General features: G+C 34.6%; 1 protein-coding gene across 8 annotated transcripts; it reads left to right on the top strand.

Moving 5' to 3' along the window:
- The first annotated feature begins 1,108 nt into the window (after positions 1–1,108).
- Positions 1,109–14,938, top strand: LOC110612342. 8 transcript variants are annotated; one of them, XM_021753102.2, is made up of 16 exons: positions 1,110–1,495; positions 3,439–3,607; positions 3,713–4,144; positions 4,215–4,497; positions 5,054–5,340; positions 7,243–7,425; positions 7,737–8,486; positions 8,599–8,696; positions 8,792–8,851; positions 8,931–9,019; positions 10,239–10,805; positions 11,146–11,217; positions 11,477–11,547; positions 11,642–11,699; positions 13,415–13,688; positions 13,872–14,938. In XM_021753102.2, the coding sequence occupies exons 3-16, from the start codon at positions 3,735–3,737 to the stop codon at positions 14,576–14,578; spliced, it is 3,909 nt and encodes a 1,302-aa protein (XP_021608794.1). In that variant the 5' UTR covers positions 1,110–1,495; positions 3,439–3,607; positions 3,713–3,734; the 3' UTR covers positions 14,579–14,938. The 8 variants fall into 8 exon arrangements, with proteins under 8 accessions (XP_021608799.1, XP_021608794.1, XP_021608793.1 ...); XM_021753101.2 differs by having other exon boundaries at positions 3,465–3,607; XM_021753107.2 differs by lacking the exon at positions 3,439–3,607 and having other exon boundaries at positions 1,109–1,495; positions 3,608–4,144; positions 4,215–4,491.
- Positions 14,939–15,239: the final 301 nt, after the last annotated feature.

Consider the following 15,239-nt stretch of genomic DNA (forward strand, 5'->3'; position numbering starts at 1 on the left):
ACTGAATAAATTAAAAAATAAAATTTTAATATTTATAAAAATCAAATTAAAACGATTTTGATTAGAAATTGAATCAAACTAAATCGGTCTGATTCAATTCGATTCAATTTGATTTGATTGGTTTTAATTTTTAATAAATTTTTTATTTTTATACATTATTTTTAATATTTTAAAATTTAATTAAAATATTTTAATTTTAATATAAGCTAATTTCTCTATAATTCAAAATAACATATTATTATCACTAATTAGTTCGATTTAATTTTTTTAATTTTTTTCTAATAAAAATTGAAACAAACTGAAAAAATTAAAATTTTTAAAATTAAAAATTAAACTGAACTGAAATAAATAAAAAATCAAATTAAAATTTTAAATTAATTCAGTTGCATCAATTTTTTCGATTTAAATTTGGTCACCACCGCATATCTTTTCTTACATATTTAATAATCAACCAAAATTGCATCACAACCGACTTTTAAAATTTAAATATTGAAATTAAATTATAAAATAACGGAAACATTGAATATTTTTATATGAATCGGTCTATTGCTAAATAATAATTAAAAGATAAAAAATATTTAAAATTTATTAAATTTAAACATTTAAATAATATCATATTTCTATTTAAAAAAAATAATAATCATATTTATTTTAAGATCTTATAATTACACAACGGTAATTTAAAAAAAAAGAATGAATGAATTATTTATTAGACAAAATAAATATATATAAATTTAAGTATAGTTTTTTTTAAAATCAATTTAGTTTTTCTTATTGAAGGAATTTAAGTACAAATAGAATTGTAAATTTTAATTTCATACAAACTCTAGTAGCAATTTAAATAATAAAAAAATAGAATAAATTAATTTTCATAGCTAAACAAATTTAATTATTTATTATAATTAAACTAAAATTTAATGGGTATTTTAGATAATTTCAATATTTCACCTCCCTTCTACTTTTATATATTATAATATAATTATATATATATATATATATTATAATATAATTATATATATATATATTATAATATAATTATATATATATATTAAAGATGGAAAATAATTTGAGAGTTCTATATATTCCTATGTAAAAGACAATTTAGGAACTGAAGGCTGATAGTAATATCTCTTTCAACTGAAAATTCGTTTTTGGTTATTTGCAATTGCGAGAGACATTAAACCCGCATGCTTTGCACAGCCTACTTGGAGAGCTGTGTTAGAGCCGGCTCCACTATTTTATTCCCTAAATGTCCTTCATTACACCTCCTTTTTTCGATTTTACACGGCCAAAATACATGGACATTTTTGTAATTTAACAGAGACCAATTTCCATTGCCGATCAAAAACTCAGGGCACCTCGTCCTCCATGGCTTTGTACGAACCTTCGATTTGGAGCTCCGACATCTCTTCGTCGCGGATTTCCAATTCCAATCCCCAAATCACTCAATCTCCACTTCTCGCTCACTATTGAGCACTTTTTTTAACTTTTGAAGGTAGAATTTGCCCTGCAATTTGGATGCGTTTTCTTTTCAATTTCGCGTTTGATTCAAGTGCTAGGGTTTAATTTTGCTCGTTAATTTTTTTTTTCTGTGATTTGAGATGGATTCTGCTTCAATTTTCTAGGTTTTGTGTTGATTCGATTTGGGTACTTTATTTATTTATGTTTGGAATTTTTGATTTATTTGCTTGTTTATTTATGTAACGTTTTGTTGAAATATACTGAGATTTGGATGATAATTAGAACAAGTATAGAATGAACAGTGTCCGTGAACTTATGCTAGCATAAGTTTTTGCAATGGAGCAGCTAATGTGATTTGAAGGTTTTCTGATAGAAAATAGGCTGACCAATTGAGAAATATTGGTGACAAGAGACGGAAGAAGGGGAAAAAGCAAGGATCGCAGAAGTGTCTTGTTTTGTTGCAAGTGGTTGAAATTTTAGTGGATAAATAAGATGAAAAAAGAAAGGAGTGAAGTTGAATGGCAATTATAGGCCCAAAATAGGAATAGTATAATCTAAGGAATGAGCAATTAAAGTTAAATTGCTGTTTTTACTGGCTAGTTTGCCCAGGTTGCAATTAATGGGGGGTAAATTATTATTAATATTTTTTTTAAAAGAAAATGAAATATGATTGGTCACAGGAGATTTAATTTTTTCTTTTCCTCCCAACATTTGCGCAAGTGTTTACTATTTAATGCAATTAATTTGCTACAATTTTGTTGAAACATGGTTGCATTGTGGTGCTGGGGCAACATGTATAAATTATTACTCTCAGATCTGTCCATGCTTTAGCTGAATGTAAAAAGCATCAATACTTAATGCTTGGAATGCATATACTGTCATATTTCTTATTTCTGCGATGCTTATGTCCCTTATAACTAAACGTTCTGTATGATCCTGAGTCTTATTTCTAAAAATTAAGTTATACCATAACCAGTTTGCAAATGTATTAAAACTGCTTTTAATGCATTATGTCTTGGTTTATGCTGAACGCCTAAAAGTTTTCACTGCAAAGAGAGATACAGTAGTTGCTGTAGGAACTGTGGCTTGCCAGTAATAAATACCAATCATGCGACAATATTTAGTTGTAACAATAGGAATCATGGTTCTTACAAATCATTTTTAGGAATTAGTTTCCTTTAATAAGTTCAACATAAAGCATAGGACTGTCAGAGTGTTGATATGTGGCATTTGGGACTTGCAATCCCACCCAGAAACATGCTTTGCCGAGTTGAGAATAAAATATGACTTGAAGTTTGAATTCGTTTCCTTTATTTGGTTAATTTCTTTTTGAGTGCCTTAAACTTCATATGGGAAAAGAATGGAATCTTTTATCTAGAAATGGTTATATTAGGAGATGGAGATATAGGAGTGCTTGTATGAGAAACTGGAGGTCTTCTTTGTTGAAAATATGATATTGAATCTTGGTGAACAGGGTTAAGTTGTGTGCAATGATGATTTATAAGGAGCAACAATGAAGAAGGAATTATGAGATTAAACTTGAATTTTTGAAGCCATTACTAGAAAAGAAGAAATTCAAACAATGTTGGTTGAGGTGGTGTGAGGTGGAATGTCTATGATTTACTAGAGGATGTGGCTAGAGATGGATAAATAGCAAAGGTGGACTGGTGTGAATGATTTAAGTAGCAACTTATTTGGTGTTGATTATGTCCTGGGTTCAATCGCGTGACTATATTTTATATATGTAAAGTTTGTGTTGTATCAATTCAAGGAGGGATGTTAGTATTACTCATGAATTTTTTTATATTTTAGCAAAATTTGTAATCTTTTAAAGAGAAGTCCGTAATTATAATATCTATCTGTCTTTTGATATTCAGAAAAAAGTTGTAATATCAATTACTTAGCAGTGGGACTTGGGAGTCTATGAATCTTAGCTTAGTTTAGCACTTTTAAGAGGTATTATCTGAAACTGAACAGTTGTTGACCATGTTGGAACCTTGAAGGCAACTTGTGATTGCTAGTCATATTTCCATTTGTCATCATTGAGTGTCTGGCAGCATGAAAGTTAAGGCAATACGTGAAGTCTACACATCCAAATAGAGGAACTTTGGTTGGGGTTCTCATGTGTAGGTTTTCTCCTTTTCAGGTGAATTGCTCTTTACCTTCCAGCAAAGGCTCAAAATTGAGCTTTATGTGCAGCGATTCTATAATTTTGTCATGCATTATTGTATTTATTGGCTTTGCAATACAGAGGATGTGAGGAAACCAATGCAATGGCAACATCTAGCAAGTTTGATTTGTCTTCTGATAGCCCAGAAAGGCCGTCATACACGAGTGGGCAGCGTGGTGGATCCCACTTAACTGCTCAGTTGGACAGATCAGGTAGTTTTCGTGAGAACATGGAGAACCCAATCCTATCTTCTCTACCAAACATGACAAGAAGTAGTTCTGTAGTAGCACAGGGAGACGTGGTGAATTTCTTTCAGTGTTTGCGTTTTGATCCAAAGGCGGTGGTTGCTGACCATAAGTCTAATCGCAAAGGGGACTTTAAACGACACTTGAATGTTGCTCTAGGAATTTCTTTGGATGATCCTCCATCTATTCCTTTGAAAGGCAAAGTGCCTGCACCTGAGGAAATCAAGCGGGTCAAAGCTGGTTTGCGTGAAAGCTCTGTCAGGGCCAGGTAGTTCTTCGAATGCTTTCCTTCTTGAGTGGTAATCATGACTGGTTTATTAAATTTCATCAATTAACAGGGAAAGAATGAAGATTTTCAATGAATCCTTGTCTGTGTTCAACAAGTTTTTCCCCAGTATTCCATCGAAGAAGAGATCAAGATCAGAAGGATTTTCTAGTGATCGGCCTAATGCCTTGTTATCAAGTGATCGATCAGTTCTGGGGCCAAGCCTTGGAAAGATGGGAATTCATAATCATGCTGTTAGTGGTGGTGGTTTTGAACTTGAACAGCAGAAGTCAGAGGAGAGAACCAAAAATGTTGTGCCAAATAAACGGACACGAACTTCATTGGTGGATGTGAGGGTCTGTAACTTGTACACCTTGCTCTACACACATTTCAAGTTGCTTGTATTTATTTTTGTTGGTTTTATGGTATCTGTTTGGAATCTCATTTTAGTTAACTTGTAATGACCCTTGCCACATTTGTTTATGGTTCCAGCAGCATATTCTTTTTATCTTCTCTACTTGATGTTTTTAACCATTTGTTCTGATGTATGTATATATATATGTGTGTTTTTGTTGGTGTCCCTGCTTTTATGTCTTCACTAATATTTTTCATTATGAACATAGGAGCCCAATTTTAGCTAATTCTTATTATTTCGGGAGTTAATGGCTTTTAATCCTCCACCTCATCCCCCCTTCCCCCTTCCCCCCAACACAAACATAAAAAAAGGAAAAGTTAGTGGGAATGGGTGATAATGTTTGTAGTTAATTAAGCTTAGAAGGCAATTTTCTCTATAATGCACAAGCATAATGTTGGCAATCTCTTCAGTGGTAGACTGTATTTGCTAAATGACATGCCTGCTTTTCTTTGAAGAAACTGATGTATATACTTTTATAAATCTATGCGGATGTGCAGAGCAATTCTCTTGTCAGGCCTTCTGGTACAGTAGATAGAGAAAGAGAAATGCTGAGGCTTGCAAGTAGTGGTGCAGTTCAAGGTGATGATCGAATTTTGTCAATTGGTGTTGATGGTTGGGAAAAGACAAAAATGAAGAAGAAGCGCTCTGTGATAAAGCCAGATGTTTCTCCTAGTTTAGCATCAACTAAACCCAATGATGGCTATCAGAAGCCCAAACAGGGAATGCAGCAAAAGCCTGCTACTGAGGCTCGATCAAGGCTAAATAGCGACTCTGATGGGTTCAGGTATGCCTCCTTGAAATGCTATTGCTCTTGCTCTTGCTCTTGCATATTCCAACTCTTTGTATCCTTGTCTTGTTTAGTCACTGTAAAATGTAACTTGTAAGTTTTTGCTGTTTCTTCTAATTACCATTTTTCCATAATTATTATCAGATCTTCTTTTCTTGGAGGAAAATTAGTGACACTTGATGCTTTCTTGGTTATAATTGTCCTCTATTGCTGGAATCCTTTGTTATGTTAAATTCCCTCTGTCGCACAAAGATAAGCCTATAGTTATTTTCATTTGTATTAAGAAATATAGTGAATAAGTAAGTAATAAAATTTCATATTTTCTTTCCTATTACACCCTCCACATATATTACTCCATTTCTAAATTATTCTTGGAACTAATAAGATTTTACTTTTTCAGTGCATATTAAATAGGGGTGTTTTAGGAAGTTAATAAATAAATTGTCATCTCGAAAGAAAAAGTAATCTATTTGGAATGGATGAAAAGGAAGGTAAGCCTATCTTTGTGGGATGGAGGGAGTACGAGATTAGATGCCATGTGCTGTTGCTAACATTGTTGTTAACATTGCAAGCTGACTTGCATGATTTAGAAACATGTAAGTGGTACAAAATAGTACGAACTTGGACTCGAGTAAAATTAACTCAAAATTGTGATTGTAAATAGTATATCTGTATAATTTTTTTCTAATTGAATGTTTATATTTTACATTTTGCCTTTTATGCATGGAAGTCATTTCCATTTGCTTTTTGTGATATCATTGTCTGGTTTTGAAGTTTTATACTATATTACCTTTCCATTGGCGGATATGTTTCTTTCTCATGTGTCTATTGTATTTATTTATTGCATTTTTAATGACAACTTTTTTCTTGTTTCTGTCACAAAAAAACCTAATTGTGGGTCTCAGTAACCATAAAAGAAGAAGAAGAGTTTAGGGAGAAGAGATAGAATAGAGAGAGAGAGAAGAAGAGAAGTATTTGAGAGAGAGAAAGAGATAATTCTTCATTGATCTTGGAAGATGACCAGTACAGCTCAATTATAGTCTTCTATACTGTAGCTGGAAGGTAGTTACAACTAACTTCACAATCTACAACTATACTATTACTTAACATCTTCTCCCTCCAAATCCTGAGCCTACTTATTCCTATATTTTCTTTATATGTGACACAGTGACAGTTTCTTCTGTCATGTTTTTAGCTCAATGGTATTACGTATAAAGATGAAGTTTGGAAAAGTATTTAGTTTTCATATTCATAAAAGTTGTATCAATTAATGAGTAGTGATGGCTAGGAGAATAATGAAACACACACCGTGGTAAAATTTATGTTATTTCTTTTATGTTTATTGATGGCCTCTTCTGTATAAGGTGGCCTCTGTTGCTGTATTATTCTTCTACTGCCTGTTTAATAAGGATAACTCGGTGCATAAGAGCAATGAATATGGTTACTTATATGTGCCTGCTTGAAGCATATTGTTTTCACCTACCTAGCACTTGGATGATAAAGTATTTGTCGATTAGGATAAAGTGTTTGTCACTTAGGATTTGCTCTAATGACTAATCAAAATATATGGTTAGCAAATTGAGTGCTTGCCCTGTGGAATAGATCTGTAAAGCCGTTCCAAATTTCCAACTATTGATCAGAATGGAAGTCAGTCAAACTTAGAAAGAAGGAAAAGGATTATCTCTGAAGCTTTTGCTTTATAGTATAGAGGGGACAACAGTTCCTTTTAGACAATGATAGAAAGTAAGTCTAGTTTTAGGAATTTATTGTTTGTGTTCTTTCTGACCTATTATTTAAAGATCTGCAAAGATGAACTCTGAATGATATTCTTTTTGGTTACATACTTTTAGTTTTCTAATATCCAATTTTTGAGTCAATGTTAATTTTACCTTGCTATAGGCCAGGAGTTGCAAATGGTGCTGTGAGCATTGGAAAATCAGATGGTATCTCACAATCAGCAGGCTTGAGTATTCGGCCATCCATCCCTAGGGCTGATCTTGACAATGGTTCTCTTCTCAATGACAGAAGAGAACGTCCTGTTGGTTCTGATAAGGAAAGGATGAATATAAGAGCTGTTAATAAGTATGTACAACTTCCTTAGCACATTTATTCATCTCATTTTCATTTTTTTGCTGTCATCGTAGGCATTACCATTCATTGAGGAATTCTTTTGTTAATCAGGTTTTGATGCAATTATTTATTCTAATAGATAAAACTGCTTGCTATTTTTCCTTGTTATTCTTTGGAATTTTGTTTCTCTTTGTTTTATTTTTGAAGAGAAAGGGGGGTGGAGGGAGGATTTTGTTATATGGGCTCCCTTCTTTTGTTCTTTAAACATGTCCTTTTTATCAGATTCTGTATTGACTTATTATTTTGGTCCACCTAATGCTCAGAGCAAATGTTCGTGATGATTTTAATTCAGCTAGTCCCACTTCAAGCACAAAAATGAATGCACCTGTCCGAGCTCCACGATCAGGTTCAGGCATTGCCCCTAAGTTGTCACCAGTAGTCCATAGAGCAACTGCTTCAAATGAGTGGGAACTTTCTCATTGCTCAAGCAAACCACCTACTACTGTTGGAATGAGCAACCGTAAACGCACAGCATCTGCTCGGTCTTCATCTCCACCTGTTGCCCATTGGGCAGGTCAGAGGCCACAAAAGAGTTCCCGCAGTGCTAGAAGAACAAATTTGATTCCAATCGTTTCAAACAATGATGAAAGTGCCACTTTGGATACTGTTTCTGATGTTTCTGGTGAACTTGGATTTGGATTTGCCAAGCGCTTGACTGGAAATTCTCCTCAGCAAGTTAAGTTGAAAAATGAACCCGTTTCTTCAGCTGCATTATCTGAAAGTGAGGAATCTGGGGCTCCTGAGATTAAATCTAAAGACAGGGGTAAAAAGTCTGATGATATAGATGAGAAAGCTGGACTGAATGTTCAAAAAGTTTCAAATCTGGGCCTTCCATCAAGAAAGAATAAGCTTGTTACTGGGGAAGACCTTGGAGATGGAGTACGGAGGCAAGGGAGGACTGGGAGGGGTTTTACAACAAGGGCTCACATGCCAATGTCAGTTGAGAAGGTTGGCAATGTCAGAACAGCAAAACAGCTTAGAAGTGCCAGACTTAGTTTTGATAAAAATGAAAGGTTAAATATGTTCTCCTTTCTGATTTTTTCCCCTAGCTTATCAAATACCTTCCCCATTTTGTAGTCTTGCAATGTTGGGCTAATCTCACTGTTTTAAATTAAATATTTAAAGCAGCAAGACAGGTCGCCCACCAACTAGAAAACTTTCCGACCGTAAAGCATATAAACGTCAAAAGCATACAACTGTCAGTGCAGCAGCAGATTTTCTTGGTAAATTTGCTTAGAAATCTCTTAATTTTTTTTGTATTAAATATTGTATTTATTGATACTACCCCTTGTATTCACTTTTGGCTCAATTGTTTTAGTTGGCTCAGAGGATGGACATGAAGAGCTATTGGCTGCTGCAAGTGCTGTGACTAACCCTGGTACTATTTTTACTGAAAATCCTCTTTTTCTTCCCTCTGAAATTGTATTGCTGGTTAATTGATTTGATTGCTACTGCAGCTCATGCATGTTCCAACTCGTTTTGGAGGCAAATGGAACCATTCTTTGGTTTTATATCTGATGCAGACATTGATCTCTTAAAGAAACAGGTAAAGCACTTAGTTTTTCAGTTCAGTGTCTACTATTGTCATAGACAGTGGCTTTTTTAATTATGACCTCTTATTGAATACATTCTTGGTCCTGTTAACATCTTAATGTGAGGTAGAAAGCATGCAGATTCTGACTTCTTGATGTTATTCATGTTTCATAGTTGTGTCTACAGTATACAAATTTTCTTTTTGATACTTTCAGTGACACCTCGTAACAGTTTAAAATATCAACTTTTATTTATTCTATATATTGTTTTAGATGTATTATACAAATCCTTGTTGCATATCCAAAGTGTAATGAACTAATAACATTATTAGGCACACACATAACACACTTTTAACCCAACTACGCCTCTAGTTAAATCAGAAATGCTGGTTTGAGTCCAGCTTGTGAAGGAAGGCTGCCTTTTATTCTAAGAGAATCTTGATATCCTGATTAGTTGGGGTTTGCTATATGGATCTCTTTTCCTCCATACCATCCAATTATGTGTAGAAGGGTCTAGAGTTGCTAAATTTCTCTTTCAATGTTTCATCCTATGACTTTGGGCTAGGACAAGCCTTTGGGCTGCCCCCTTAGGCAAGATATTTAAATTGTTGTTGCTTATGGTAGAGTTGTAATTTGCATTAATCCTGTTATATCATTCATTTGTTATTTCCATTTTTAGAAGTATTAGATTAAGTTTGAAAGAAACAATATGCAGAAACCTGAATGTATTAGGCTTGAATGTGTGAAGTGGAACTGGCGCACACAATGTCTGTTGTGTCAGATTAGTTATATATATATAACAATGATAACCTTTTTTATTTTATTTGATTGTTGGTGGTTGTGTTGTATGTTATGATGATATGGAATGTCAGTTCTGTTGCATATATGAAGCCATTTTATTGCCTACTTTCTGTAAAAAACAATATTATCTGCTTGATTTTTGAAGATATGGTTCTAATGATCTCTGTTTTTTTATTATCTAGTTCTCCCCCCTTCCCAGTACAAGTTGTATTGCTGGTGGTTGTGCTAGTTTCAAATCTTGAGACCTGAAACGGTTATCTGTAATATCTCTCTGAAGCATCATGGCATATGTTACTGTTTCATTTGTGATGTCTTTTTGTCATCTATTATAATTATTGTTATTACCAGGTTCAACCTTTGTTTTCCTAATAAATGTTGTAGTGGTTGTGAGTTATGTTTATCCTCATTGACCGTTTGCTGTTTCTTTTTCAGGAAATTATTGAATCTGCTGCACCACCACCTGCTAGGGTTTCATTTGATGTGAATAACTGCAGTACTGTTCCTAATGGATATGGGTTGATTGAACGTGAGGGAGAAGTGAGACTCTCTACTGAATCAAGAGTTTGTGAACCATTAGTGCCAGGAGCTAGTGACATTCCCCTTTATCTAAGGCTGTTAGCAGCTATAATTTCGGAGGAAGATTTTACCCATGGAAATAGGGACTTGGAATTTGATACATATGAAACTGGATTTGAGCTGGATAGAGAGTTAGGATCAAATGGCCTGAGTCATGCAGATAACTTTAAGTTTTCTGGACATACTCCATTTAATGGTTACAAAATGGCTCTGAAGACTGAACATGATGAAGCAGAGATAGATGCATTGGGCATCTCGAGCACAAGCATTTATTCAAATTTTGATGATTCTGTAAATGGTGCTCTTTCTGACCAGGGATTAATTCCTGGCATGGTTTGTTCAGAATTTCAGTATGATGATATGCAGATAAATGAAAAGCTACTTCTGGAGGTTCAAAGTGTTGGAATTTTTCCAGAATCAATGGTGGGCTTTTACTTTTATGTGAACTTTCTAATGGTCATTTTTTTTCCTTGTTTGTTGTCATTTCTGCATTTTTTTTTGGTGGTTTGTGATCTTGGTATTTGTATGTGGGCCCTGAGCACAGACAATATCTTGGTACTTCTAATTTTGGCAGCGTATGGTTTCAAATGTTCGGATATCAATTTTATTCCTTTTCTTTAGGTTGTTTGTTTCATATGAAGGCTGTGTTCTTCTCTGGGTTGCTTTCATAGGAGCCATGTTTGAATTTTTATGTCATGCTATTTCAGCCTTGTTCTTAAGGTCTATTGATGAATTCTTCTACTGTGTGCTCTTCTTTATTCAGCCTGATATGCAGATGGAGGATGATGGAATCAGTGGGGAGATCCTAAGCTTAGAGGACAAGTACCATGGACAGGTACATTGATTGGATAGTATAATCTGGCATAACTTATGAAGTATCCTTCTGTATTAATTGTAATTTTTTTCCCTCCGTTTTCAATTTGATATGGTTGTTATGGGATTTCTGGGGAATGTTAACCCTTATCTAATCCTGTCCAATGGTAGGAAGTAGGAAAACTCAAGTCTTCCTCAAGTTGCAACATATTGATGTGGAACTAATCATGTTGGGATGAGTTCTTAAAAACTAATCCCAAAGTTGTCCTGTTTTACAATAGGTATCAAAGAAGAAGGGTTTGCTAGATAAACTGTTGAAATCTGTCTCAGGAGCAAAAGAACTTCAGGAAAAGTAAGAATTTATTCTTTTATTGAAATAAACTACATGTATATCTTTTAAAATATTTTAGCATATTGTATGCTCACGGTGCTGCATATTTTTATAGGGAATTTGAAGAGCGTGCTCATGACAAACTTGTTGCAATGGCTTATGAAAAATATATGGTAATGTGCCTGTGGTTTAATACCTCTTCACCTTGTTACTTGAGTGTTGGTCTTTCTTTGTTCAGGTTTAACTGAGTGCATCGTTATAAAAACTCTTGATGTTGCAAAATTAGGAGATGTTACTGCCAAAGTATGTAGAAACAGACTATGTTACTAGGTTGAGCTCATGTTGGACAGGGTTGTCGAATTGGTAGGTTCACATCAGGACTGAACTGAACAAAAGAAAAAAAAATACGAAAATGATTGAAAATAGAAACCAAACCAGACTGAAATGGTTCAATTCACTGGTTTGAATAGCAAAATGAGCAGCTGCAGAAGACATTTATTCTATCAAAAAACAACTTCATCAAAGTTCAAGTATCACAATTACAAAATCTTCTTATTTGTTGGAATCGCTGAGATTTCTTAAATCTTAACACTTTGGAACCAAGCAACTTAAAAAACAAATGTTTTAATCATTTTAAGGAACAGGGGTACCTAAAACTTACTGTCCAGTTCTATGTCTTTTCTTTTTATTTTGAAACAAAAAATACTAGTCAGAAAAAAAATCCTATCCAAACATTCAACAATGAAACAGCAAGCAAAGGAGTAATCGTTTTGCATCATGTTGAAGTCAAGAAGAAATAAAATCCAAAAATAGTGACAGAAGACACAAAAGGCTGAGAGATGAGTTTAGGATTGGGAACTGCAGCAAAGATAGGTCGAGATGTCAGCAGTAAAGGGCGGCTGCATGTCAAGCTTTCTCATTTGTGCGACTGTTTCATCATCATCTCCACCTGAGCCACACCACTTTGCACCATGGGGATTTTTCATTTGAGGGAGGAAAGAGGAATTGTAGGGGCATGGGGGTTGAGAGAAGAATCACAAGACTGAAAGGAAGGGTGTCCATGAGCGAGTGGGAGTTTTGATGTGAGGTAGGTGGGATTTATGTCCTTGGCTGTTGAATATTAACAGGTTAGGTTCAGTTTTTTCAGTATTAAATTGAACCAAAATACCTAACTGAACTAAAGCAACCAAAAATATTCAAATAAAGACCTAACTGAAAACTGAAAAATGCCGGTGCAGTTTTTTTTTCTCTTTTTGTTTTTTGGGTTCAATCTGACGTTAGAACACCCCTAATCTTGGAAGAAGACTTTGGTTTAAAATTTGCTATTACAGGTTAAGGGAAGAAGCATAAAATGACAGATACATGAGGCACCCTTAAATTCTACAAATATGTGTTACTTTTGTTATCTACATTTGGTTTGATTCTCAATGCTAATACGTACAACTGCTTTGGAATCTAAAGATGTGAATCTAGCTTTTGTTCCTCTGGCCTCTAGCACTATACATAAGCAAAGCAACTGAAATACTGAATTTGTAGAAAGGACTTCAATTCCAAATTTTCAATTAAAAGTTCTCTGGCCTGCTTTTATCTAGTGTAGCTTCTGATCCTTAAACTTGATAGTGCTAGAAAATAAAATTCTTTCTATACTTTTTAATAATTCTTTCTATTTTATCATTTAGTGGGGTCAGGGGGTAGGGGCATGTGCCATCATCTCTCTGAGTTGTTATTGCATTGGTGTGCCTGTATATAGTTTCATGTCAATGTTCACTTAAATTTAATCAGCGGGTCCTTCTTTTCCTCCTTGGATATTATACTGGACGTCACAGATTGTAAAATTCGCTGCTGTATAACAATGTTGATGGTTAACTGGTATATCTCTTTTAAATAGGCTTGTTGCTGTCCTAGTGCTGGTGGTGGGAAAAGTTCCAGTAATAAAATGGCTAAGCAAGCTGCCTTAGCTTTTGTCAAACGAACATTAGAACGATGTCATAAGTTTGAAGATACAGGTAAAAGCTGCTTTAGTGAACCCCTATTTAGGGATATGTTTCTTCCTAGGTCTTCCCACCTGAGCGGTGGAAGATCATCTGGTACTCCTGTGGATGAGGAATCTGGGAAACTGTATGCCAATACCTCAAGCCGGTCTTTGGAAGCAAGAGTTTCAGGTATTTAATCTAGTTTATTTGGGTTTCACTTATGTGTTCCATGCATATGTGCATGTGTGTACTTCAAATTGCTTCTACTTGGAGGCATTTGGTGGTTTCAATAACTTTTTCTTCATTTTGTGCTACTATAGTTGTAGTTGCTGTTCATTTGGGACAATCTGGATTGTTATTTGTCTTCTGCAGGTTCTCTGGGTTCACAACCAAGTCCTCGAACTTCTCGGTTGAGTCAGAATGGAGATGGGTATGTTGCTAATTCATCTGATTTGCTTCCACCTGTAAATCGTTTATCTGAACAATCAGCTGGAAAAGAAGACACATGGTCAAACAAGGTGAAGAAGAGGGAATTGTTACTTGATGATGTTGGTGGTACCATAGGTGCATCAAGTGTCCCCTCCGGTATCGGAGGTTCTCTATCAAGCAGCACAAAAGGAAAGAGAAGTGAGAGAGATAGAGAGGGAAAAGGGCACAACGGAGGGGTTTTATCTAGAAATGGAACAAATAAAATTGGTCGGCCAGCATTGTCTAATATTAAGGGGGAAAGGAAATCTAAAACAAAGCCCAAGCAGAAAACACAATTATCTGTTTCTGTAAATGGCCTTCTTGGCAAGATTACAGAGCAACCTAAACCAGCATTACATTCACAGGCTAAGTCTGGTGATATTACTGTTTGTAGGAATGGGAATGAAAAAGATGGTTTTGGCTTGGATGTATTGGATGATCCTGAGTCTATTGATTTGTCCAACCTGCAGCTACCAGGATTGGATGATGGCCAAGGGCAGGATCTGGGTTCATGGTTGAACATTGATGATGATGGATTACAAGACCATGGTGATTTCATGGGCCTTGAAATTCCAATGGATGACCTTTCAGATTTAAACATGATGGTTTAATATCTTTTTCTGTATAGTCTTGTTCATTATACTATTGACAAAGAAACATTATCACTGTTGTCGAGATATGACCAAAGTTACATGGATGGTCATTTGGCCATGGGTCCACAATTAGGTTATATAGATTCTTTGGTAGACTTCACAAGATTTTCAAGTGAACCTTTCAGATGTTTGAATTTTGTTCCTGTGTTGGTAAGTTTGACTGTAAAGACTTCTTAGCATGTCACAAGTTAGTATGCCGTAGCATATTTACAACCCAGCAAACACTGTATCCTGGCTGTAGCTTTTACAAATCAGAGAACAATGCCTCTTGTACATACATTTTATGTTTCTAATAAAATCTGCTTTTAATTCAGTGTATTTCATTCTTGTATTCTTACCCTTTGTGTACTTTTTGTCTATTTCCTTTTTAATTTAAATTTATGAGTTTTAGCATCCTTGTTGCAGTTGAACTTATGGTAGGACTAGTTTTTATGAAATGGAATAGCTTGTTTTTGAATAGCCCATCAAGGTTCTATTTCCCGTATCTATGGAGCAAGATATTTTTAATTAATTGGTATTTGTCTCTGTTTTCTTCAAGATTCCTGCCTTTACAGGTTTTGGTTACATGTAATCAGCCACACCAATTTATGGTAAGACTTTCTCATCCATTTCTGGTATG

The sequence above is a fragment of the Manihot esculenta genome, chromosome 3, assembly GCF_001659605.2.
Source record: "Manihot esculenta cultivar AM560-2 chromosome 3, M.esculenta_v8, whole genome shotgun sequence".
NCBI classification, from domain to species: domain Eukaryota; kingdom Viridiplantae; phylum Streptophyta; class Magnoliopsida; order Malpighiales; family Euphorbiaceae; genus Manihot; species Manihot esculenta.

Coding starts and splice junctions, on each gene's coding strand:
- LOC110612342 (XM_043954521.1), top strand. CDS start 3,735: ATGGCAACATCTAGCAAGTTTGATTTGTCTTCTGATAGCCCAGAAAGG. Junction 4,145..4,214: donor GAAAGCTCTGTCAGGGCCAG/GTAGTTCTTCGA, acceptor ATCAATTAACAG/GGAAAGAATGAAGATTTTCA. Junction 5,341..7,242: donor AGCGACTCTGATGGGTTCAG/GTATGCCTCCTT, acceptor ACCTTGCTATAG/GCCAGGAGTTGCAAATGGTG.